The sequence below is a fragment of the Paramisgurnus dabryanus genome, chromosome 14, assembly GCF_030506205.2.
Source record: "Paramisgurnus dabryanus chromosome 14, PD_genome_1.1, whole genome shotgun sequence".
In the NCBI taxonomy this organism is placed as follows: domain Eukaryota; kingdom Metazoa; phylum Chordata; class Actinopteri; order Cypriniformes; family Cobitidae; genus Paramisgurnus; species Paramisgurnus dabryanus.
The window spans coordinates 19,410,335-19,437,648 of NC_133350.1; the positions used below are offsets into that span (position 1 = coordinate 19,410,335).

General features: G+C 36.1%; 1 protein-coding gene across 1 annotated transcript; it reads left to right on the forward strand.

Annotated features, from left to right (window-relative positions):
• Positions 1-25,668, forward strand: nampt2 (nicotinamide phosphoribosyltransferase 2). The gene is made up of 12 exons (XM_065241458.2): positions 1-281; positions 2,347-2,482; positions 3,849-3,952; positions 4,078-4,206; positions 6,118-6,276; positions 14,898-15,028; positions 20,580-20,805; positions 21,340-21,459; positions 23,175-23,315; positions 23,442-23,567; positions 23,689-23,851; positions 25,048-25,668. The coding sequence occupies exons 1-12, from the start codon at positions 231-233 to the stop codon at positions 25,104-25,106; spliced, it is 1,545 nt and encodes a 514-aa protein (XP_065097530.1). The 5' UTR covers positions 1-230; the 3' UTR covers positions 25,107-25,668.
• Positions 25,669-27,314: the final 1,646 nt, after the last annotated feature.

Consider the following 27,314-nt stretch of genomic DNA (forward strand, 5'->3'; position numbering starts at 1 on the left):
CCCCCGAACGCCCCGTTGTTTCTGATACCGTACGATGCGAGCTATACGTGCGCAGACTCGCTTACACAAGATATTGATGAGATCGTATTTCAATACATTTTATCCGGGCATACCCGAAAGGTATTGAAAATAGTTTTTTTTAGTGAGCGTTCCCAGCCCAGCTGTCACGTGGCTCGGATCACCTAAATACAAGAGCGGGGCGACAGGCTTTCGCTTTTACTTTGTCCTTGATGATGGCAGCACAGGATTTCAACCTCTTACTTGCGACGGACTCATATAAGGTACGATTCACCTGTTTACATGTGTTCTACAACAGAAACACACAAGACCTATAAAGGGCTTGTTGTATCATGACAGTCGCTGTTGTGGTTTAGTCGTGACATGAATGTGCAGATTAAAGCAGCTTCCATCTCGTGAATTAAAGGTAGTTAAATGAAACCTGTTCGTGCTTACCTGTATATATTAGAATCGTAGTCACAGCAGTTTCTTACCCTTTATAGAGGGCATTGGTGTGGGCTCAGGGTCGTTTTAAATGCCCCACTCATTGAACACGGATACATGGGGGAGGTGCTTGTGCGGAATGAAAACTGAAGCTAGCTTCGCGCGTTCGAATTTATGCGACGCTGGGCAGACAGGTCGGCATATGAAGTCATAATACCGCGAGAGCTCTTGGAAGCCCAGCTTTCTAATCAGCCTCGCGGTATTGTGATCTCATACACAATTTAATCTGCGCAGCTCATGCATGTATCAAACGTGCTGTAGTTGTTATTTCACAACGCAATCTAGAAATCGAAGCTTATTTGTTATTTTCAGATTCTCTCTTTATCTAGTTGATACACAGTTAAACATACATGGCTAAATACACAAAAACAGCAAACTATTATTCTAGAAGTATAGCGAACGTAAATAAAGTGCTTTTTCATTACTTTTAAATTGTAAGTGTTTTTCATAAATGATTGTTTGATATAAATTTTTATTGCGTACAGAAATAAAACTATGAAATACCTTTATTTTAATATGGTTATATAGTTCTAAAAGAGAACCAAAGTTGGGAGATTGTTAAATTAACCAGGTGTTCTTTAATCTTTACAACAGAGTCAGACACGCAAATAATTTACTATGGTAAATCTCCATCTTGAAAATACCATTGTGATCATCAACATTTCTAGGTTGCGTAATGATGTTTGTTTTTCACTGGTCTTTGACCCTTGACATTACATCCACCCCCAAATTCCTTCTGGATCCAAGCTAACCCAACCCTATAGAATTGGATATTAAAGGTATTGGGGGAATATATACGAAAGAAAACCTCTACTCTTGAAATTTTAGGGAAATTCTTCTCACCAACATGATTTTTTTTATTTTACAGTACATTAATTGTTAAAAGTTTTTCCCCTGATTATGTTTAACACAGGTAATTCTTCTTAGTTCCCACACATCAACCTCAATACATTAACTTTCCTCTAGTGGCATATACTATAGAAACGCTATATAAATCCTGTTTAAGAGGTTACACCAGATGTTCATCTAGTAGGTGAATTTGGTTTTGTATTGGGTTTGTAATTAAAGATCCTCAAGTTTGGCTATGCATGACACATTTTCCTCAAAACATTGTCTATCCATTTCTAATAAACTATATGGAAATTTCAGTTTCTACATAAACAAAAAATTATAAAATAGATTTTTAGGATTGACCTTAGGGTATATGCTGACCAGCCAAACTAGTGGAATGGCACATTGGCCTTTGTGACCCTTGAGTAGATTACTTTTCTTTGTTTTGATGATCAAAGCCACATGTTGTTTTAGCAGACTTTGCTGATGTGTACCAAATTTGTTTCCAATTAAATATAATGGCAGATTTGTGCCTGTAAAGCAAGACAATGTGTTGCCCAAACCCAGCTTTAGCCTGATAGTATCAGTGTACTTGGCAAGATTTTAAAATACCCAAAGATTCATACATCCATTGAATATGACAGATTTTGTGGAAGTTGCGCATTTGTACACTTTTAGAACGAATGTGTTAAAAACAACACATTAGTGTTGATTCTGGAACAACACACTAAATGGGTTGTCCCATCTCAGTGTTATTATTGAAACAACACATTTTGTGTTACTTTTAACATAAAATCAACACAAAATGACACATAATGTGTTAAAATTACACATAACGTGTTAAAAACGCACAAAGATGTGGAACAAATTAACACATGCTTTCTAAGAGTGTACATTCTACATACCTGTACAATTAATTCTATTACATAACATCATGGACGGGTTTAAAATCATTCAGTACTGCAGTGAATGTAAGTGTGTATTTAATCCTTCCAATGACATTTTTTGTTCCAGATTACTCACTACAAGCAATATCCTCCAGGTATCAGTAAGGTTTATTCCTACTTTGAGTGCCGACGCAAAAAAGGGGGGCAGTTCAATGAGGTGGTGTTTTTTGGCTTGCAGTATCTTCTCAAGAAATACCTAGCAGGTAACTTCCAATGCTCTTATGCTTGTATAGACCATTTCAAAAAACGTAAACAACACTGGTCCAGAAGCACTTCCTGTTTCAGTTTTTTAACACTAGATAAACATTGGGATGAAATACTTCCAACAGAACACATAGAACTGAATCAAAAAGTAAAACAAACATCTTAAAGATAATGATATATCTGAAATGAATGAAAACAGTCACAAACTGAAACAGGAAGTGTTTCTGGACCAGTATTGTTTACATCTTTTGAAATGGTCCATAAAGTCTTACATGGCCCACGTGTGTGTGCTGTGCATGTTTGTTTTGGTGTTTGTGATTAGATCAGCATGAACATGATGTTCATGAACATTAACACAATGTCACTAATCTGATTGGCTAATAGGAAACCTTTCCTGTAAAAAATAACTAGTATACCAAATGTTAGGAGTTTAAAAGTTTTAACATGTTTTTTCATGCAAGTTTAAATCTCATGTAATTTTGACACGAACACAGGTTAGCCCTTGTGAGGAGATTTCATTATAAGAAAGTACATTTTGTTATTGTCCCGGAGGCAAATAAGCATTACTGTTACGCGAGGCTAATTTCCCCTTAAGCTATCCGTTTGTTTCCCATATGACAGAGGAAAATGATTTCGTGGAAAAGTTTGGTTTTAAGAATGTGCTAATAGCATCATTGCCATGGGATGTTATGTCCCTTTTTCTCAATAGGGCCGTGCGATATTGAAGCAAAATGCAATATGTGATAATCTTGCTTAAAAATGTTCTATTCTAGTGGTTCTCAAACCTTTTTGCGTGCACACCTTTGTGCCCCCCCAGAGAAAATTTAGGACATAAAAATTCCAAAACATAAAATTTAAAATAAACAAAACATATTAAAGTGTACAATGTAGTACTGTTGGTTAGTAGCCTTATTTTTCTGAGGTTTAATTACACAGAATTTATAATAAGTTTATTTATTTTATAAAATGTGATTAAACTGGGGCCCCCTGGCACCATCTCAGGGTCCCCCAGGGGACCACGGCCCCCAGTTTGAGGACCACTGATCTATATGATATGCAAAATGGAAATGTGTAATAATGTTTACGTTTGTAAAATTAAAATATTTTATTTTAAAAAATAAAAAATAATAATAAACATATGTTTTCACATTCTTTCCGGGAAAAAGAAAGCATCACTGTCTTTATCGCTCTGCTATATGCATCTACATAAAACTTTCACTATACATAACTTTTTGAAGTATTAAATCATTCAGTTTTTACTAACCTTTGCAAAATGCATTTTACTTTTTACACATTTGCACTCTTTTACCAATTTTGATATATTTTGCAGCCCTAGTCTTCAATAATGTAAAAATGATCTTGCAGGTCAAGTTGTCACAGAGGAGAAGATCCAAGAGGCTAAAGTCCTTTATCAGATGCACTTTAAACAGACCGTGTTCAATGAAGAAGGATGGCGGAAAGTTTTAGAGGTACAGAAATAAGTTTTTACTTGAGCAAAAGATTAATGTTTGACTTTAAAATCTGCATTGTTTTGGAGATGAATGCACAGAGTATTAACCACCTGTGTTTTTCCTTTCCTTAATTGTATTGTTAGAAATATGATGGCCGTCTTCCAATCCGTATCAAAGCAGTTCCCGAGGGGAAGATCATTCCTAGAGGAAACGTTCTCTTTACTGTGGAGAATACCGATCCAGATTTCTTCTGGCTTACCAATTATATTGAGGTATTTCTTGTCCCATTTCATCTTTCTTTTTTACAGACATCCAATGTGCATAATTCACAAAAAAATGAAACTTACGCAATGATTTCAAGTAATAAATGATCGATGGGAAATTTTTAACTGCAATATCTAAACTGCATAGCTAGGTCATTTCTAATCGGCTTCACAAATATTATTTACATTTGTGGATGCTTTTATCCAAATTGGTAAAGCATGACACCAGCAGTGACAAGGCTTTGGATGTGATTGCTTTGGATAAAATTTCTGCTAAATCCATGAAAGACCTCTCATGAATAAACCTGATGGTGTGGCACATTACTTTATATCAGATGATTTGGCCACAGTGTTGTTCAGGAGGACAGCAGGCTTTAATTTCCAGCACACTCCTGGAAGCTGAAGCAGGTCACAGAATAACACAGGGCGATTTGGACAATGTGTTTGGGGTGAATGAGGATATGAGGTCATTAGGTACTGACCTGGCCTTTCTACCCTGCAGACTGAGCAACAATAATAAATGTTATTATTGTCATTATGTAGACACTCATTATGAACCTAATTAAATGTGTAATTTAAACATCTTGTTTAGGTTTTTTTTAGTTGAGGTGCATATATATCGGCCTGTAATCAGTATTGGCAGATAAAATAATTTTTCCCACAAATCGGCCGATTGTTTAAAAATAGTTAATGATTAGGAAAGACCATATACTGGCAATCAAAAGGGGTGGAAAACACATCAGAACTCATACTGTGGGATTATTTTGACAACAATGACAACAAAATTTCAGTTTGTACGATGTGCACGTCTAGGATTTTATGACATAATTTGAAACAAGAAGTTAAAGCAAGTTATATTTATTTTAATATTTTCAATTTATTAATTATTGTGTTTAATACAATTTTTATTTTGCCATTAATAAAATATTTAGCGTATCGCAAAAAACTTTCACATTTTTATTTTAATTATTTTCTTTTTATATCTGTAAATGTGGATATGTGTATATGTTTCATGTGCCGCATATTTTATATAGTTTATTTTTTAAAGGTGGCATGTGTACGTTTTAGCAGCATCTAGTGGGAAGATTGCTAATTGCAACCAACAGCTCACCCCTCAATTTCAAACCGCATATGGTAGCCGCCACAGGACAAACATGTAATCATCTGAGGCAACGTAGAGAAGAAAAGTGCTTTGTAGAAAAGTTTGTCTGTTTAGGGATACTGTAGAAACATGGCGTTGACTTCCATGTAAGGAGATATAAAACGGGAAATTCTAATAAAAGGTAATAAAAACAATACAGTTAATTATGTAAGGTTTTTATACACCAGTGATAATATAGGTTTGTATATTATATTGCATTTCTGTCAAGAGACTCTTCTAAAAGTTACACAATGCACCTTTAATACAGAAAATAGTTCATATAGGTCATCTTATCTTATGCATCTGATTAGCAATTTCATATATTGTATTGTCAAGAAATGGCTGTTTGTGAGTCTGGCCTTTTTTTAACTTAATGTTGACTGTTAGGTTTAAGCTTAATAAGCCAAGAATATGTAAATGTTTAAAACGTTTTGTTTAATAGGGGAAAGGTCATAAACTATTCAGGCAAAACCTCTTTGCTACACCTAGATATTTTGTTGTCAGCTTCGTTTTATTTTACATAAAATAACTTATTATTGGCATTCTGTCAGCTTTCATAATTAAAACACGTCTGTTTGCATTTTGATGCTTTGACTGGAGAAAACCCAGCCCTTTTAAAAAAGTGTTACCTTTGTTATTTTATAGTGATTTGTGCACGGTTGTGCATGTAAACATTTCCAATATCCTATGTCAGTTGAATGGGCAACTTAAAATTCCATGTTATATGTAAAACAGTGCGCTCTCTGACGTGCATGTGGCTTTGTGTACACACTCCACAGACTATGCTGGTTCAAATGTGGTACCCCATCACCGTGGCAACAATCTCCAGGGAGTTCAAAAAGATTCTGGCCAAGCACCTGAAGGCCACATCAGGGAGCTTGGAGGGTCTGGACATCATGCTGCATGATTTTGGCTACAGAGGCGTGTCTTCACAAGAGGTATGACATGGTTGACCAATTATTCCTGCTTCCATTTGGAGTGTTGTTGCATAAGCATTTTCATATAAATGCTATGATATATACATCTATATATACTTATTACACTGCACTCTAAAATACTTGATTCTAATTGGCCAGTAGTGACATTCCAAGTTATGTTATTCCGAGATAACAACCGCCTGAAACTAATAACATGCTGCTGCAAATCATTTTGACAAGTACAGTTTAATATTACACAAAAACCAAACGTAAACAGGTAAAAATAAACCCCTTTAGTGTGATACAAGACGCTTTGTGTCGGGTCCTGATCACACTGTTGGGGCTTATTTCTGCGATAACAGCCGGCTGCCTATACATTATCCCTTACATAACAGAATCATATATAAAAGTACCTTGGTTTTACCATCTGATTTTTCATTATTGTACCACCACGGTCAGTTATAATTAATTTAATCCTAAAAGATGTTAAGTCTTATATTTTTGTTTGTCACAAAACATAATCTTATACAAAATTTCAAAAGGACTGATATAGATTATATAACACTGTAATGTCCTGAAGCTGTTGTTCCTTTAGATTTTGTTTACGGCATTTCTCCAAAGGACTGAAATATCTTTGAAGTATGACAGAAAGTGCATCTGGTGATATTTCAGTCTCTACCGCCTTTCTTTTTTTAACATTGGACATTGAAATCAAAGCTCAAGACAACTGTACTTTTATTTTCTACTCAGTGCTTGTCAAGTACACGGTCATCTGGGGCCAATAGAATCAGACATTATTTGGTGAAAGCAGAAAATCGATTCGTTATGAGACAAGGCCGATCCATTTCATCAAAAAGACTTGACCTTTTAAAAGTCATGAATACAGACTGGCAATGACAATTTCTCCATTAACATATACAGTGCATTCAGAAAGTATTCAGACCCCCCTTCACTTTTTTCTATTTTGTCATATTGCAGCCTGATGCTACCATTGTTTAAATTCATATTTTAACTCCGTATCCCATAATGACAAAGTAAAAGCAGAATTTGAGAAATGTCTGACAGGAAAAACTTTGCATTTGACAATGCATATTGTTGCAAGTTTTGGGGAATGCTACAAAAAATCCTGATACACTAAAGTTCCCAAGAGCAACAATTGGCACAACCAGGACTCTCCCAAAAGCTGCAACATAACAAACTGAAAAAGTAATGGTGGTCTGAATGTATTTTAAAAAATGTTTTATATATGGCTTCAGTTAAAGAATGAGTGATGTTGACTGATAGGGCTTTGATGATCGGGTGCTGCTATTTAAAGAATTGAGTAAGAAAAGATGACTGTTTACCTCTTGAATCAGTCTGACCACTAAGTAAAGGTCAACACTGCCAGGCTTTATCTATATCACACAGTGGCAGTTCAGGTGTTGTGATAAATCTGTTTGTGTCTGCCTGGGCCAGCTGAGTGCAGACCTTTGTGAGTGTTTGTGTGTAATGAGACCACTGGATTCTGAGGAGGTGTGACATAACCCTTTCTGGTGATGAGTGTGTCACAATCCAAAACTGTTAGTTGACGCAACTTTCAAAAGTCATCTAAAACAGTGGTTGTCAAACTGGGGGCCGCGAGATGGTGCCAGGGGGGCTCCAGTTTTTTGAGATTTTATAAAATACATACATTTTTCATAAATTCTGTGTAATTAAACCTAAAAAAAATAAGGCTACTAACCAACAGCACTACTTTGTATACTTTAAAATGTTTTGTCTAATTAAAATGTTATGTTTTAGAACAAAATTGTCATAAATTTTCTTTGGGGGGGGCCGCGAAGGAATGCACCGTACACAAGGGGGGCCGCATGCTGATAAAGTTTGAGAACCACTGATCTAAAATGACTTACCGATTAGTAATATTTTTAAATAAAATGTAATAAATATATGCTTATGTTATAGTCTGGTTAAACATCTGTCTATTTTGTGCCCATGATAGTCGGGTGAAGCTACAGTAGACCTGACTTGAGCTCTGGGAGCTGTTATGCTATGAATCTTTTCTTATAGCATTGAATATTTTAGAAGGCACAAGCGTGCAGAAAGGCAATCAGTTTTTCTTGATTATTCTCAATTATTCATAAGTCATTAATAAGGCCTTTTCACACAGAAATTAGTGGATAATGCATCCAGGAGTTGTCTGCCATCGTTTGATTTTGGTTCATTCATACTGCCAATGATTTTCTAAAATCTGTGCGTGCATTCACACACATGCCGTAAAGATCCCATAAAGACATATAATGTATTTAAAAGTTCCGCACTTTAGGTTTTTTATCCCGCAGCGTCTGAAGTTCGCTAATAAGCTGTGTTTTCTCTTGAAAACCATGCGTATGCATTTTTGTTTATGATAAGATCAAGAGGAGCGTGTGATGTGGTGTTTTGTTATGCTGGTGAATAATTTCAGCTTCAGCGTGGACCATAAGGAGCTCGGTTTCAGACCAATTTACAGATATTTCTCATCATGAATGTTTATCAACATCATGTCAAAGAGCTGAACGATCGCCCCAGATGTCCTCACTTCAGCATGCCCCTTACGGCATTGTTTCTGCCATTTGTTCACGCAGAAAGCTTTCTGTAAATGTTAAGGCAATGTTACAAGGTCCCCTTTACGGGGGCAATCCCAAAACATTTACAGAACCTATTTGTGTACACACAGAAGGGTCTCTGCCAATTTTACAGAAATTTTTTGGGACCAAAGTGCTGTGTGAAAAAGGCTATACAGTAGCAAGTTGACAGTAGACACCTCAAAAGTGCAAAAATAGTTTGAAATGTCTATTACTGTGCTAGACAGTCGTCAAAAAGAGTCAGTGGCGTATCCTGGCATGGGCAATAAAAATGACAGTGCTCCTTCTCCATCTTTCTTATATGACGGTGTCAAATGAGGGATTGCATCTGCTTTCACTATAAATAAATTGTGACCTTGCAGCACAATTGAGTAATATATTATGTTAGCATTGCACAGCATGGGTTAGTTTAAGTATCATCTATACTGTAATGTATATTTTTTCTAGCTTTTTATCAGATGCATTAATTTTAAATTTAAAGTTGTTATTTTAAACTTATAAAATCTTTAATATTTATATAATAACATTTTATTATAAAATGTTTAAGTGTTATTAAGTGATATCTGGTGATAGTGATGCCGATATTGCAAGTTTGGTCATTATATTAACTAAATTCGGAAGATTACATTGTTATTGAATGAATGTTATTAATCCACATAATGACCATTAATTAAGCAATATCGCTCGAGTAGGAGTGTGATATAGCTCTATATCATCATGGTTGTGATCACAGCCGTGATGATATAGAGCTATATCACACGACTCCGAGAGCGATATTGCTTTTATACAACAGTTCGACGGCACACGTTTGAAAAAAGAAAACTAGAAAACAACAACGGAGTTATTTTAAGTCAAGTATTTTAAGTCATAATAAGTCAATGGACGGAAAAGCCGTTTCTTTATATTAACATTTCTTGGTCACAAAATGTAGTTTTAAGATTAATTTAGTCGAGAATATATATGTATTATATTTAAATCTGCAGTCGATAAGTAAAGATAGCGCCTGTTTGAACGTTTGCTTAGTGAGATTCGGTATGTATGAGAACCAGAGCATGAGCGGACATCAGTGTTCACTCGCCCCGCTGACCACCGCCCTCTCTGGGCTACATCTCTGACAGGGATTCCCTGGCTCTCATGTTGGCCTTGCCTGTGTCAAAATGGTAAAAAAATGAGATCAAATCAGCAGTATTTGGTGTCATGATGAAACTATTACTTGTTTTCTTATTCATATTTAGTGCCTTTTGTGTTGTTATTGTTTTGGCGCGAGGTAAAAGTTAATAAAACTACACTTATATAATGTTACTATTGCTTTCCCATTTATTCTTAACGCGATACGAGCACCTGATTATTATTAGACTTTGTTCTGGTCAGTACTATATAAAACTGTTTTTTATTAGTGTCAGAGAGATGTTTTTTGCATGCTGCTTATAAATATATCAGTGGCGATATCTCATAACATGTTTTAATAGTCACGTCACGATTAAATAAATGATCAATGTCCACATTTAAAAGCTGCTGTGCTTTCGCAGATATCGCTCCAGAAAAAAATATTTTTTACATTCCTCTTTCCAAGTGTTAATCGTCCACACGATGTGACAAGACATTACTCCCATTAAGTTTAACGTAACATCAAAGAGCGCTGATCTTTGACGTAATAGTCGCTTCTGATTGGGATTCACAGACTGATTTACGAGCTAGTGAAATGAGACACACGGAGAGTGTTTAAAAACAGCGCGTCTGTGTTTGTCCGTGTGTGCGTGCAGTTTTTCCATTCAGAGATGAGCCTGTTTAAAGGACCTCCATTCACTAGGTGGCGGAATGATACGAAAGGTGAAGCGGTTACTGTGCCGTTATCAGTAGAATATCGCTCTCATAGCTCTTAGCCAATCAGATTCGAGAACCAGAAAGAACTGTTGTATAATATTGAACATTAAACTATTGATGTTTTTTCACATTTTCTATACTCATATTCATTGCATTTTCCTGTTCTTTCTTGATTGAGAGGATATATCGGATATATCAGCTGTTTTTAAACTATCGTCCGATAGCCGGTAATGAAAAACATTGGGTCTCAATCACTAAGCATGCATTCACACAGATTTGTGCACAAGATGTACGTACGGATGTTTTCACAAACAAATCGCGATTCAACAAAAACTTTCGTATCAAAATGTTTTCACAATGTACGCAAAAATTCAAGAAAACCTAAAACCACTCGTACGCAATAATCATGTACACTATAATCAAACACTAGGCTATAATTATAATGTGTATGATAATGTTGATATAAAATGTACATGATTATATTTTATCAGGGTTCCCGCGGGGTCTTAAAAAGTCTTAAAAAGTCTAAAATTCTGAAAGTTAAATTTAAGGCCATAAAAAGTCTTAAAAACGGCCAGATTTTCATCCTAGGTCTTAAATTTAATTAACCCAAGTCTTAAATTTCTTACCTCTGTTTATTCCCGAAAAACGTTGTCCGCAAAAAATAAAATAGTAATTTAAAATGCTGAAGAACTAATCAGTGACGGATGAAGAAAGTGTTTGATGGGCGGGCTTCTAAAAGAAAAAGTTCTGCACTTTGCGCGTCACTAAATCGCACTTTAATCCAGTTTTTAATCATTATTTTTTAAAGAGGATATAAATGTAGGCTATTATAATCCACGCAATTCATGCCATAAGCTATATTTCAGGTGTTGTGATCTGACTGTATACTGTTAGATTTGGCGAGGAAAAAACCTTAAATGCAGTTTTATAAAAGCAAAAATCTTTTCTGTGTTAAATTTAACCAACTAGCCCGTGGCTTACCTGAGCATTTGCCAGGTTCTGAAACAGAGGACCCAGAAGCGAAAAAATCAACACTGCTTTATTGAAAATCAACTTAAACAGTCAGTCCGTCGAGTCCCGAGCCACCAACGACGAGTCAACTTTAGTGTTGCACAGTTTTCACTTAGGAAGCTTTTGTTTACCTCACTGCTCCATGCGCGTTTACTCCCTTGACTTTAATCTGCTAATCTTGATGACATATGTAGCCTACAAATGCGACCTCTGGAGGCTACAGCCTTCGGATTTAGAAACGGTCTTGTTAGCAACACACAACAAACCACGAACAGCCTTTTAATGTTAAATTTCATTTTCATTTAATTATTGTGTAATTAGAGAGGCGAATAAATGCGATGGCGGTATAGTGAATATTTTTGCATGTAATGTATGGGTGAAAAAAATGGAAAACATGTTAACAAGGCACATATCAGCAGCTGACCATACTGATCTTCCCATATTAGTGGATTTTATTTGTCAAAAAAATGATGTTTTGAGAATTTCTGAGATCATTGTGTCGAGTTGGTCTTAAATTTCACTCATAATGGTCTTAAAAAGGTCTTTAAAAGTCTTAAATTTGACTTGGTGAAACCTGCAGCAACCCTGTTTATATTATCATATTTTCTTTATTATATATTATTATACATTATCTATATTATTATTATTATTAATATTATTATATACATTATTATAGCCTACTTATTTTTTCTACACATATAAAGAAAATGCTCGTAATGACAAATCTTCACGCTTTCCCTCTTCACTTTTTTAAATCTCGCTATGAAATCGTCTGCTTAATGCCTAATCCAAACGTCATGTAAATGTAATGAGAAGTTCAAAGGTCAATCACTTGATCTCCTGTCTGTTTTATTTTAGATACAGATGCGCGTCTCTGTCATATTAATTAAATGTCATATCCAATACTTATTTAATGGTACTCCGGTCAGTGGACAGCACTGGCTTCCTCCACAGACAGCAAAACCTCCCAAATAAAAAATGCAAAGCAAAACTTATAAATATGGTCATGGATTTCTTTTCGAGCTTTTTTGTTTTCATTTTCGCTTTTTTGTTTTTCGTGAGAAGTTCAAGTGTACCAATTATTATTGAATGAGACCCAATGCTTTTACTGACGATACTGATTATTCACCTTTATATTGGTGCATCTCTACTTTTTATTTTACATTTCTAGCTGAACTTTTTTATAGCAGCTTTAACTGCCTAACTAAAAATCTAAAGATCACCCTGCCGATCTTTAACTGGATAAACATTACCATCTCATGATGTGAAAGGACATCTGGTCGTCGTATTCAGAGCTCACTTTATATCTGGGTTTATGGGATATTTCTCAGCCAATTGTCAGTGTTAATACAAATTGCTATTGTGTGTGTGTTTAAGCCTGCCTGATCGCTGGAGTTCATATAAGATGTTATGTTTCTGTATATCTTTATAGTGACAACGAGCGCAATAACGTTTGAGAAATGCTGTTTGAAAAAAGCAATATGAATTAGAGGAAAACATCAGTATGGGATTTTAGAAAGCCTAAAGTGCTGCTCCCCGAGTAGAGAACAGACTGAATCATGCGGTGTGAAGCTAGCAAGTCTTCACTAGGGACAGTGGGATATTGATAGTGTATTTTCTAGGTTATGGCTGACTGGATTAATGATGGCTTTAGGAGGAGATTAATGATGCCAAGCAGAGTTTAATGCTTCTGACTCTTGCGGTTTCCGTCATAGCTCTCTCCTGATCTGGACCAGAGCGGTGATGAATTTTAATGCTTTTATAGAGATGTTTCACTGGAAATTATAAACCTGTATGACTTTTAATCCTGTTTTAAGGTCTTGCTTGTGAGTTACTGTCTAGTGTTTGTCTGTTTATGGCCTGGATATGTCGAGTGAGTGGCTTCGTTTTAATTTGTGGACTTTATGGTGATGTAATCCCTTGGAAGCAACATATGGGACGGCTTCCCGGACAGGGCTTAAGTACAGTCCAATAATAAAATGCTGGTTCGAGCTGTCCTAACTAAAAACAGCTCACACTGACATTTAAAATATATCAGTAATGTTTTGTAAGGTGTGTTTTTCATCCACCAATCCAGTGCCTATGTCATAAATGAGTAAACTATTGTCCTGCCTCTGATACTATCATGTATCAGCGATCCCACAGGCTGATGATCTCACTATGGGGCACATCGCGCAACACCAGTACTGTAGTGTTATGGTTAGTCTGTATTATTATTTAAGTCTAACAACAAGCTGCCATATACACTGTTGTGCCCTTTCTAATGTAGTTACAATTACAAGAAATCCCTAGACCATTGCTGCAGTCAGTCACAGCGACAAACTAAAGCCTCATTGCATAAAACAACAGGGGTTTAATACAGATTTAATTTCTTTTGGATAATATCAAGTCCAGTTCTTCAATTAAAAGACTTCGCATAATCCATCTATATACACTTCATAATATTGCAAGAAATATTGGCAGACCTTTTCCATCTCCTCAGGGGGCTAAAAAGATTTCACATCTGCTTTTCAGAGCATTCCTAGAACTTACACACAGTTAATAAGTTAAGCATTTAATTAGCACAATATATGAAATGTGTTATTGGACTTGAATGGGCACACAATTGACTCAACATGGTACTTTATGGTTTTCTTAAAAGCTACTTACCTTACCAACATAATGAGGAGTGACTAGTTTTAATGATTGACTTAAAGGTGCAGTGTGTACATTTTAGTGGCATCTAGTGGTGAGGTTGCGAATTGCAACCAATGGCTCAGTTAACTGCTCACCCATCGCATTTAAAACGCATAGAGAAGCTACAGTAGCCACCACCAGACAAACATGTCATCTTAGGAGACAGCGTCGTAAAAGAAGTTTGTCCATTAAGGGTTTCTGTGGAAACATGGCGGCACAAAATGGCGACTTCCATGTTAGGGGACCCTCGGTATGTAGATAAAAATGTCTCATTCTAAGGTAATAAAAACATAAGGATTCATTACAAAAGATCTTTATACACACCTGATATTATAGTTTTTGTATATTATTTTGCATTTCTGTCAAGAGATCCTTCTTAAAATTACACACTGCACCTTTAAGGAAACCACAACATTGCTATACACGTAAACTAACAGGTTTAGAAACCATTCAACGTGTTCAGTGGCTCATAACTTAAATAATTATCTAATTGGGCTTTGTTTTTTCTGTTTGTCTTTATTAAACTAGTCAGCAGCGCTAGGTGGAGCTGCTCATCTGGTGAATTTCTGCAGCACAGATACAGTAGCAGGTCTACTGATGGCACAGCGATACTATGGATGCCCTATGGCTGGATTCTCAATACCTGCAGCAGAGCACAGGTAAAACGCATACATATGTGACCCTACCTGTGAAAACCACAGACTGTAAAAAATATTGACGTGTTGTACGTGACTTCACACATAGGTTTGTGAATAAATTTTTTCGAGCCAATAGTTAGGCAGTGTCTGCTATCGCCATCGCGGCTGCACATCACCGCGAAACACCGCACGGATAACCGAAAATGGGTAAAGAGGTGGGATGTGGGTGAAGTTGAGGTGACTGATTGCTGAAACCATGCCCACCTAGCTCGACTGTACTGACAGCAGTGGCAGTCCACCCGTCACTTAAAGTGGCCACACCCTTAATTATGCAGAACTTTAAGGGTTAATATAATTTAAAATGACCACAAAACTTAAGTCCAATGGGTATATTTGTAGCAATAGCAAACAATATTGTATGGGTCAAAATTATCGATTTTTCTTTTATGCCAAAAATCATTAGGAGATCATGTTCCAAGAATGTTCTACTGTAAACAGGGTTTAAATTGGGCCGGGGCTAAGCCCCGGCACATAGGCTGAAGGTCGCGCTCTGCTCTTGCCAGTGTACCCGCTGCGCTTGTGCGTGTGTACTCGCTGCGCTGGTGCGTGTGCACTGACGCGAAGGGAATAATGGGTTTTCATTCATTATGGGACATACTCACCAACGCAAGTTCAACGATTTGCGCGAGCAGATTACATACAAAGTCAATGCAAAGACGCAACCAGGCGCGTCCTCACACGGGGCGATGAAAATGACGCGAATTGGGCGCCGCAATTGCCGCGAAAACATGCGCTTTTCCCTTTAAATGCGTCTTTGCGCAAGTTATGCAACTCAAGCGAAAAAACTCAGAACTTCAAGAACGCGCTCTCACGCAGGATCATTTGACGAGAGAGAGAGACAGAGAGAGATAGGTAAGAATGGTGCCCACGTCGAGAAAACTTCATAGAAACGTGTAAAAGATTAAAGTATGTATGTCACTCATCTAATTACATTATGTTAAGGATAACACTGGATATAACTATTGTATATTTTAATAAAATAATGTATTTTGATTACACAAATCAAACCTAACTATATGATTGTTTTAGCTGCTGACCAGCATAGGGAATCTCTGTGGCTAATTTATAAGACATATTAATGATACAGTACTGTATATTGTACCTTTTCTTGTTAATTGAGTCTTTTGGGGTAGCCTATCTTATGCCTAGAATTATTCAAGGAGGTTGTATTCTTTTTACTTCATTTAAAATTTGATCAGTTGTGCATAATGACTAGGGGTGGCACGGTTCACAAAACCCTCGGTTCGGTTCGTATCACGGTTCTATGGTCACGGTTCTCGGTTCAGTACAGTTCTTGTTGTTATGTTTTCTTTACATTTTTAACACTCCAGAAATGTATTATCTTATTAATGTATTAATTATCCATAATTTAGGATACAGTATTAAAAAAAAGTTATATCATGTAATCATGCACAAACTGAATTTGACTTTAAGCACATTATTGGGACCATCCCTGAGGAAAGCCAGGTGAGATTTTGAAACAGCAAGAGGGAAGACATTGATGATTTCAACATGCTTTTCATTTATTTGGCAAAAAAGAGAATGTGTATTGCCATCTACATGAACTTTATGTGCATTTTTAGCACACAAAGATAACTTGCATTTATTAAAATGCCAACTTCAGTGTAGCTCTTAGGTTTATCACTGAGAGGCTGCTTAAATACTGAGAGTTTATGTGGACGAGAGAGAAACATAACCTTTACAACTGTAATATTTAAATCCGTCTCTTTTGTCCACTTTTGACCACTTCTGTCCTGATTATTTTGAGGGGAAGTTTATGAAATAAGATCGCGCAACTTTCACACGCTAGCAAAATGAAACTACGCAGAAATCAGCCGCTTTAATTTTATCAATGAAAGGCTAAAAATAGCGCTAAAGACGTAAAACAGTACCTCAGATTAGATAAATGGTCGGAGAGAAGGCGATCTCCTGTGGCTGTTCGAGCACATTCAACCCATAGACTGCAGTTCAATCTACTGTTTTATTTCCGCTGTCATCATAGGTAACATGAAATAAAAAAAATTTTCCACACACCAAACTTACGACGCTGGCGCATCCTCCAACTGCGGGCAGACTTCCTTTTCTCTCCCACTTGCCATTTCTATACGTAACATAACCTGCAGTTACTTATACTCCAAACCAGTCACCTCTTCTTTCGCGCGAAAGGGAAACACGCTATCTGAGGTCACATACAGGGCATGAGACTACATTGCGCATGCCATGAACCGTTGAACCGTGCGATACACACGCGCTCCGAACCGAGACAAGCGAACCGAACGGTTCGGATTTTTTTCATGGACCGTGCCACCCCTAATAATGACATGTGCAACAAATGGACATAGGGTGTCAAACTCATAGATTTGCATCATTTAAAATTCAGAAGCTCTTTTTAAAATATTTTGGGTCAACCTCTGGCACAGCTTTAAAGCTGAAACTTATCAAATCCTATCAGCGGTCCAGAATGTCATTGAAACACACCAGTGGCTTTGCTATCTATCATCAGTTTTAAACATGTTACCCCTTGAAGTACCCCTCCCTGCAGAGCCCCCCCACATAACAAATCCCAATTTAACCCCTGACTGTAAATATATCATAACTTTATTGTTGTGAGTGAATGCAGTTGCTAAAGACTTGCTTAGGACAACTTTAAAGGAAATTTTCTCAATATTTAGATTTTTTGCTCCCTCATATTCCAGATTTTCAAATGGGATAGAACAATATTTGGGATACAACTAACAAACCACACATCAATGGAAAGCATATTTATTCAACTTTTATATATGGGCTGCATGATAAATCGTATTTTTATCATGATAACGATATGTGTGCCCACGATTAATTAATGAAAATCCTTGCAGTTAATGTTTAACTCTTTCACCGCCAGTGTTTTTTAAAAAAGTTGCCAGCCAGCGCCAGCGTTTTTCATGATTTTCACCACAGTTTAATGCCTCCCAGAAAATGTTCTTCTTTAAATATATAAACATACAATATAACAAATGAAAGAACAGACCCTCTGCTTTTCAAAAAAAAAAAAAACGTTTCATCCTACCTTCAGTGGTTCTTTTGTAATCAGCTTTTGAATATGGGTAGGTTTCTGCAAAAACACCACATTTTGAGCAAATAGCAGAGATAATTCCATTTTTGTGACGGACTTTTCATAGAGATCCCATTCAGAGCGATCTTTAAAACAGACACGGACATGCAGCCGCTTGCCATAGGGCAATACTTCCGGGTTTAAAAAGTTGCGGAAGGGTATTGCGGAAAGACGGAAAATCTCGTCATTGGCGGGGAAGCGTTTTCTCTTAATTGACGAGATATCTCGTCAATGGCGGTGAAAGTGTTAAAGACTAAGCACAAAACAGAAGGTCTAGAATCAAGCAATGTGATGGTTTGTTGTTATGGGCGGAGTCAGAGTTATACAGAATGGATGACCGACAGCGTCTGACGTGACAGCGTCTAAATTGCAAGCGCAGTCTGTGCTATGGTAGAAGTACGTTGGCATCACAAGATGTACACTCCTTTATCTTGAACAAACATAATATCAGAGCAACAAGAAGAAAGTGCAGAAATAAATACTTTAGTTCTGAAAAAGGGGTCATACTCCATTGTTTGGATATTTTGGATTCGAGGAAAGTGATGTTGATCAGGTAAGTTACAAGAGTTGTGCAAACTGTGCTTCTGTTCCATCCAAACGTGCAAAATCAAGAGTTTTAAAAGCTGAAAACATAAGCCGCAACCACCAAAAATCACTGACCATCCACGACACAGACAACAATAATGGGTACATTGTTAAACGAAATCTCATATTCGCCTTGCTTGCAAAGACACAAGGAAATAACGAAGGCAATCGTGTATCATGTAAGTTAGCCTAGGATATGTGTCCAATAAGCACCGTGTGCAGCAAGGTGATAAAAAATGATTGCCACGTTAAGGCATATCATAGGCTAGCAAAAAATAAATGAATCTAAATTTTTATTCCAATTTGAGATATACATGGCTGTAAAGTTTAATAAAAATACTGAAGTGAATAGAAGTTCTACACTAAAAGAATTACCACGATTTTAATCGCGATAAAAAGTTTGAGCAAAATAATCGTGATCATCATTTTCCCTGTTACTGTGCAGCCCTACTTTCATATGATGTATAAATCTCAATTTAAAAAAATATGCTATATGCTATTGTGTCATCTTTTGTATTTTTGTCATTTAAAGGGGCCATGGGATGACTTTTTCCATGTTTAAGCGCTATAATTGGGTCCCCAGTGCTTCTATCAACCTAGAAAATTTGAAAAAGATCAACCCAGTAACTTAGTTTTAGTAAACCATTCTCTGCAAGCATGTGAAAAATAAGTAATTGAAATTTGTCTCTCCTTATGATGTCATAAGGAGCTCTTATTATAATAATACCGCCCCTTAATCTGCACTATCCAACCACAGCACTGCCATTTAGTGCAGAGTAAAAGAGAGAGAGAAAATAATTCACAGCACAATTTAGATTCAATTGCAATAAACCACCATCATTGTGATCAGGGTTTGCATTTTATCCGCTCATTTGCATTTTAAAGGACACACCCAAAACGGCACATTTTTGCTCACACCTAGAAATTGGCAATTTTAACATGCTATAATAAATTATTTATATGGTATTTTAAGCTATAACTTCACATATGTGCTCTGGGGACACCAAAGATTTATTTGACATCTTAAAGTCTTGTGCCATGGCCCCTTTAAAAGTTATGACCAAAAATTTGGCTGGTTTTATCAAATATTGGTGTAACGAGGAGACAATTGTTAATGAACATGAATTATTTGACATAAATGTGTGAAGATGTTTTGCAAATTATAATACAAACGCTGCTGAATGTTATCATTTAAAAGTTAAAGAATAAATAAAAAGCTAACTTTTAAAATAATTTTAACAAGAAAAATGAAAATGAAGGAAACCATGTTTAAAATAATTTGGACCACAGAAACAAACTTCTTGAACACAATAAATAATATAAGAGGCTGTGGTATTTAGTACAAATAAAACTCAGACGAGAAAGTCCTGAAAATCCATGTTGAGGCTGAACACCTGTTAATTTGCATTTGTTCTATTGAGTCTAATTAATTCTATTAGTAGCTGTGCGTGAAAACAACTCGCAGCTGCGGCGTCTTTTGTCTTTCCAGTCGCTTTTCTCAAAATAGCTCTACGCTCATTGTTTAAAATCACACGACTGCTTCTGTGATGTCATTTCACCCTTTCAAAGTTCAGTTTTAGTTTTGCAACCATTGCAACATTCCCAATTTCAATCAACCGGAACTTTCTATGAATCACTTAGCTGCTGATGACTCACTTGCAGCGATATCTCCTTTTAACTCTTGTTTACTGATGTGAAATCAGTACATCATTGTTGTACACCTGGAACCTGAATTAAACAAGAGTGGGTGAGACGTCTGGGTCACTGATTGTTTCTTAGATGATTCTTGCTCAGAAGAAAGATAGTTACACTTTGTTTTCTGTGTTAATGTAGCACTATCATCTCCTGGGGCAAGAACCGAGAGAAGGAGGCATTCGAGTGTCTGTTGGACCAGTTTCCCTCTGGACCTGTAGCTGTGGTTAGCGACAGCTATGACATTTTTAAGGCTTGCAAGCACATCTGGGGCGATAAGCTGAAGGAGAAAGTGATGGAGAGGAGTGAAGATTCTGCCCTCATTATACGCCCGGACTCTGGGGACCCCGCTGAGACCCTCATAGAGGTGGGTGTTTATTACATAGCAAATAACATTTATTAATAGCAGATCACTAGGTAAAGTTGCTACAGACGGTAAGGCAGGTTTTTTTAAATATTAAGTCTGTCTTGACTTGACTTAAGTTATGGTTCCCTGCCCTGTTCCTGGAGGATCTCTTTTTGGCACACCCAATTCAGATTTTGTAGTAGTCTACTAACATGCTGATTTTTAAATCGGGTGTGTTTGAAACACACACAGGTGTGTACTGTCAGGGGTCTTCCAGGAACAGGTTTGCGTACCTACTCTATAAGTTTTTCCAGCATTACAGTATCTGGTTCAGCTGCTTTGTGTATAACAGAGCTTGTAGTATATCAAATAAGATCCATTTATTTATTTGATTCCCATATGAACGCAGCACACCAAAATATTTTTCTTTTTATACTTAGCTTTTAGATTAGTTTGTTGCTATAAGATTATCAGATGAAAACATGAAGGGAATTCATATTAATAACATTTAATACTTTTATTTGCCTTTTAATTTTCCGCTCTATTTGCTTTTAGGTGATGAAGATTTTGGAAGAGTGCTTTGGTAGTTCTCTGAACTCTATGGGCTACAAGGTGCTCCCGTCATATTTGCGCCTTATCCAGGGTGATGGGATTGATCTGAACTCGATTGATGAGGTAAGCTTCAGATCAATTGATTGACATTTAAAGCAAAAATATTGTGTACTGTTGCATTAAATATTTGATCAAGTGGAGTGACATTGAATATCTAGGATATGAAATTCATTTTGAGCTTGAAGGGATACAAGTAATATTTAAAGGCACACTTTGTAGATTTTAGTGCCATCTAGCATTAAATTTGCGAATTTGACTCTGTCCACTGTTCCCCCTTCCTTTCAAAGCATATAGAGGCCCTGTCCCAAATAGCGCACTTCATGTGAACTTTCGGTTTCGTGGCCTTAAATTGCGCATGCTCGCTTAGTCCCAATGGTCCTTGCAAAAGAGCAATCTGACAAAATCGGACGAAGGATGGGAGGAGTTCACTCTGATTGGCAACTTATCTTCCTATTTCCGATGTGACATCGGGTGAAATAAGGTCTGCAGTACATAATGTTATCAAAGTGTGGACTCTGAGGAAGTCCACAAGTCCGCAGTGTGCCATTTGGGACAGGGCCAGAGAAGCTACGGTAGCCTACCACAGGACAAATATGTATTCTGAGACAACATATGTGACGAAACGCACTCTGTAGAGCAGTATGTCCATTTATGGCTACTATAGAAGCATGCAGATGCAAAATGGCGACTTTTATATAAGAGGACCAGCGGTGTATATAGATAAAAACGGCTCATTCTAAGGTAATAAAAACATAATGGTTCATTATGTTTTTAGGGTGTATAAAGACCAGTTATGTGTAGTACTGTGCAAAAGTCTTAGGCCACCATGCTACCATTAGATTTGTTGTTTTTGCAAATGTATAGTGATCATATATAATTATTTCTCAGTCTCTTTATACAACCAGAAAATACAGGAAATGTGTATTTAGTATAGCAAACAGTACAAAAGTATAAGCTGAAGAGTGTTTGGGGTAAACTCACCTTCCATTTGAGCAATAGCAGGCAGCTGCAGGATCTCTTAAACCTAAATGAAATGAAATTCTTCTTTCTAATTCTAATGGAATGACTTCAGGACTTCAGTCTCCTCAAAAAAGCTCAAGATGTGTTTCGTGCCAAGAGAGGTCAAACTAAATACTGACCGATGTCTGAAGAAGACATTTAGTTCTGAAAATAGTTTTGTTTTTAATTTTGTGCACATATTTCCTGTATTATCTTTTTGTATCTTAATAAAAAGAGTGAGAAATAAATATGGATGGACATTAAAACTTTGCTAAAACAACAAAGCTGGTGATGGTGGCCTAAAACTTTTGCACAGTACTGTATATTATATTGCATTTCTGTCAATAGATCCTCCTAAAATGTACACATTGCACCTTTAAAGGGAAATTCCACTTTTTTTATACGCTAATTTTCCAGCTCCCCTAGAGTTAAACATTTTATTCTTACCGTTTTGGAATCCATTCAGCTGATCTTCAGGTTTGGCGGTACCACTTTTAGCATAGCTTAGCACAATCCATTGAATCTGATTAGACCATTAGCATCAGGCAAACCAATAATAATAACCAAACGGTTTCAATAATTTTCTTATTTAAAACTTGACTCTTCTGTAGTAACATCGTGTACTAAGACTGACAGAAAATTAAAAGTTGAGATTTTTCTAGGCAGATATAACTAGGAACTATACTCTCATTCTGGTGTAATAATCAAGGACTTATTTATTACAGGTAAACAGTGAGATTGTACACTGATCAGTATTACTGTTTGTTTTTCTGGTGCAGATTCTGGAGAAACTAAGCGATGAAGGCTGGAGTGCGGAGAATGTCTTTTATGGTTGTGGAAGCTCTCTGATGCAGAAGATAAACAGAGACACGCTTAACTGTGCTTTCAAATGTAGCTATGTAGAGACTGATGGCAAGGGCGTGAGTTGTTGTTTTTCATCCTCAATGTTTCTAGTTTAATACACTTAAATGACATCATAAAGGTTTGTTTGTGTAAACCTACAGCATGTATTTTTATTTATATTTACTGTGTTTGTGTTTGTATAGATGGATGTCTATAAACAACCAGTCACAGATCCATCTAAAGGATCCAAGCGAGGTCGACTCTGTCTAAGAAGAAATTCAGATGGCTTCATAGAGACAGTGGAAAGAGGAGTAGGCAAACCAGATGAGGTCAGATTAAATGTGGTCTTTAAGCTTTCTGAACAAAATAGCTAAAATTTTTTTTAATTTTCACGTTTTATATGAAGGTGAAGTATGTGGTGATCATCATTACAATTATCTTATCTTCTAGGACATGTTGGTTACTGTGTTTGAAAACGGGACCATACTACAGGAATACACTCTGGATGAGGTCCGGAAAGCTGCTCAGCTTTGGGAAGAGGATGTGAGCCCTGCCCACCACAATAAAGATGATGGAACTACTCTGGATATCCACCAGAAACGGATAATGAATGGTGTGCATTAAGTTACGTATTGAATGCACTCTGTTATCAACACTGCCACCTACAGACCAACCACTGACCTAATACACACAACACTCACAGTAGACTTTTAGTCATTTGTAGATCACGTTGTCACCAGCTGATCTGACTTTTAGACTTTTAAGGCAAAATGTTGAATTCGGTTGCTCAGGTTTTTTTTTTATTTTTGATCTAGTAAAATTATGTCTTTATTTGAAAAAAATCTAGTAACATGCCAAATATCTTTCGTGGTGCTTCATTTCTACAAGGATGTGTTTTGGGAGTAGGCTGACAACAGGGTTTGGTAGAGTTTTTGTCCGTTAAACCATCACCCTGACAATAAATTGAACTTAATTTGAGGTGATCCAACGTCTAACTTTAGGCTTCTGTAAAGTCAAGCACATGATACTGACATTTAATCCTTTATCCATATGAAGCACACTGAGACATGGCTATGCATGCATACAGGGATTATTTAATTTAAAAACCACTTTCAGTCTCCCTTTCGAAGGTTTTGGGGTTTAATGGATTGTCTTGCAATACTTTTACTTGTTTTTGAAGGACCTATCACTTGTTTTGAATTTCATCACATTACTATAATACCAATGCAAACATACTATTTAAGTATTTTGTCCTGCACAAAATTATTTTTTTAGCTACGTCTATTTATACAAAATGTTAGCACCTGTGTCTTGATGTTACATAATTCGTTTTAAAGTTGCTTGTGGACTGTTCGTAACACTATGTTTATTGGTAGTAAAGACAATTCTTCTTTGCAGATCTTGTAATTAACCTACTAAAGTACACTCTAAAAATACTTGTTTTGTTGGGTAATATACAAACATGTCCTTGGTTAATTAACCTCAACGACTTGGTTTGTTCGTTTTCAACAACAAAAAATTAATAGTGGTTCCAGGAGAATTGAACATAGTGTTATTTTCATCTAGTTGGTATTAGACTTCCACCAGCAATGCACAGAATACACAGCGGAGACTTTCCAATATTGTGTCTTTTTACAGCTGCTGATGGTGCCTTAAACCACTCAGACCTCAGTGCTGGTCTCTCTTCATTTTTTACATTTAATATTGTCTCTAACTATCAGTTCACTGTTCATATTTTATGTGACTCACACTAATGATTGTTCAATGTTTTGCTTTTTTGCTGTTTGTCGTTATTTTTTTTCTGTCAAGCTTCTATGATGTTTGACATCTGTATTCCTGATGCTGAGGAAGATCTGCAGTGGGTTTAATTACAGTGTACATTGATTATTGTGTCACCGTCTTGTCGTGATATCATGGAAAAACTACACATTTCTTGTTTGACCCTAAAAACATCTAAGTAGAAGCAGTTGAGCCTACCTCTTAATAATACTGTGTAATAATGAAGTAATGATCATCTCGCTTTGAGTAAATAGCATACTGTTGTGTAAATATTCTTATTGGTAGTTTGAATGCTTGAGATTTTAGCCTTGTTGCTTTTTTATTTTACAAAATTGATATTTTGAATAAAAGACGAGCAAGCAGAAAAAAATATGATAATAAATTTAGCTTTCTTAACTTAACTGGTACGCTGTCATCCTTTCAAGAATATGTTTTGGCTATTTTCAGACAAATGACAAAAAGTGGTAGTTTCGTAAATGAGGATAAGAACTGGGTTTTCTCGATTGATCCCATGTAGCATATTTGTATTATCCAATTATGTCACATACAAATGTAGTTACAAGGCGTAATTTCTTTGTTAAAGACCCTGCCTTTTACATTAAACAAAAAAGCTACGACAGTATTTAAAAAAAGCATTTAACCAGAACTGTGTGCCATATTTTTGCAGAAGCTTTAATTCAGTTTTATTCTATTAGCAATCTCATCTTCATTTTTGTAATTGACAGAAGCTTTTATGACGTAGATCTTGTAATGAAAGTGCGCCCTCTATTGAAAATATTTAACAGTGCATCTCCAAAAGTATTTCTCTGAAACATGATTAATAGATCAATCTTGGAGGTGAATAATGGCACAATAAGAGAAGAAATACTCAGGTAGGCTACTCCTTTGACGTCAGATATTTCTTGAATCAGAAACTGGATTTATTTAAACGCATTATGTACCAAAAATGTAAATTTAATCAAATATGCTATTTTTTTAAAGCCATTACAATATAACCAAAGCAATATTGTTAGATAATATAATAATTATGTGAAATAAATTGATTATATATACTTATATATTGTTATATACTTTATGGGTAGGCTATATACACTGTATTTTTGATATGTATATTTTGTTGCAATTATGTTGTTAATGTTATTATGCCATTTTATAAATGTCAAGCTTTCCAATGAGCTGTTTCGTAAGCACAGAATTAATTCAGCAAAGCATTGTTTTAATAGAAGTTATGCATGCTACTTACTACAACCAAATGATGTACTTCCAAATGCAAGCTCTTTAAAAAACGTCACTATGGTGCAAGGCTTGATTTTTACCTTTAATGTCAGTCAGGAATATTTAAAATCGAATCAAAGAGCAAATACCATTTAATAAAGCATCTTCAAAGGATTTGCTAATTGGCTAATATCGTCGCTGCTGATAGGCCGCCCCGTGCTCATTGGATTAGTTGCTAAGCAACCCATTTGCAAAGCGTGTTGTCATGGATTCAAATGTTCCGGATGCCCTCCAAAATGGTCTGCTGACCACTGATAACAGGGTGAGGGTTAAGGTAACACTCATCTCTGAATGTTTGCGGATGATTGTGTCACATCTTTATGGTATTGTTTAAATGTCAACGTGTGCGTGTTTTTCTTTAGATATTGTATCAAGATAGCATTATGTAGACGTGCACTGACAAACAAATGTTAATTTCACTGACTGCAATAAATTGTATGCGAGTCTGCTTCTGTGTTACTGTGTCTGCATAATCGTATTGTACTTTTTTGTATTTTCATATAAGCATGGTGAAATCATATTAAACTTAGACAGTACATAGCACCAGCACCATTTATATAGCCATAGATGGATGTAAAAAAAAACTGAAATTCAAGATCATTTAACCCTGAACTGTTGCACCAGGTTTATCTTAAGCTCTGTCTCTCTCTTACTCCATTTAAAAATAAAACTAATAGTATTGATTCAGATCTATTATTGTTTTGCTGTAAAGTCTTAGATCTCACAAACTTGTTTGAGTTTTTTTCATTTTCTAATTAAATTGTTTGATCTGCAAATATAGATGTGGTGCCTAATTACAGAGTTTGATTTAACACACAATAGTTATATTAAACTGAATGTAATCTCACGTGTTAAGTGGCAAATAATATATAATATTGTGACATTTATTTCTTATTGTTTGTGTATTTGCATCCATACATTCATTAAATCAGCACAGCAAAATAAACAAACTGTGCCCTTACAGGACAGGAAAACAAAATCCATATAACATTTTCAAAAACACCCTCGGGCGCATTTAGTCT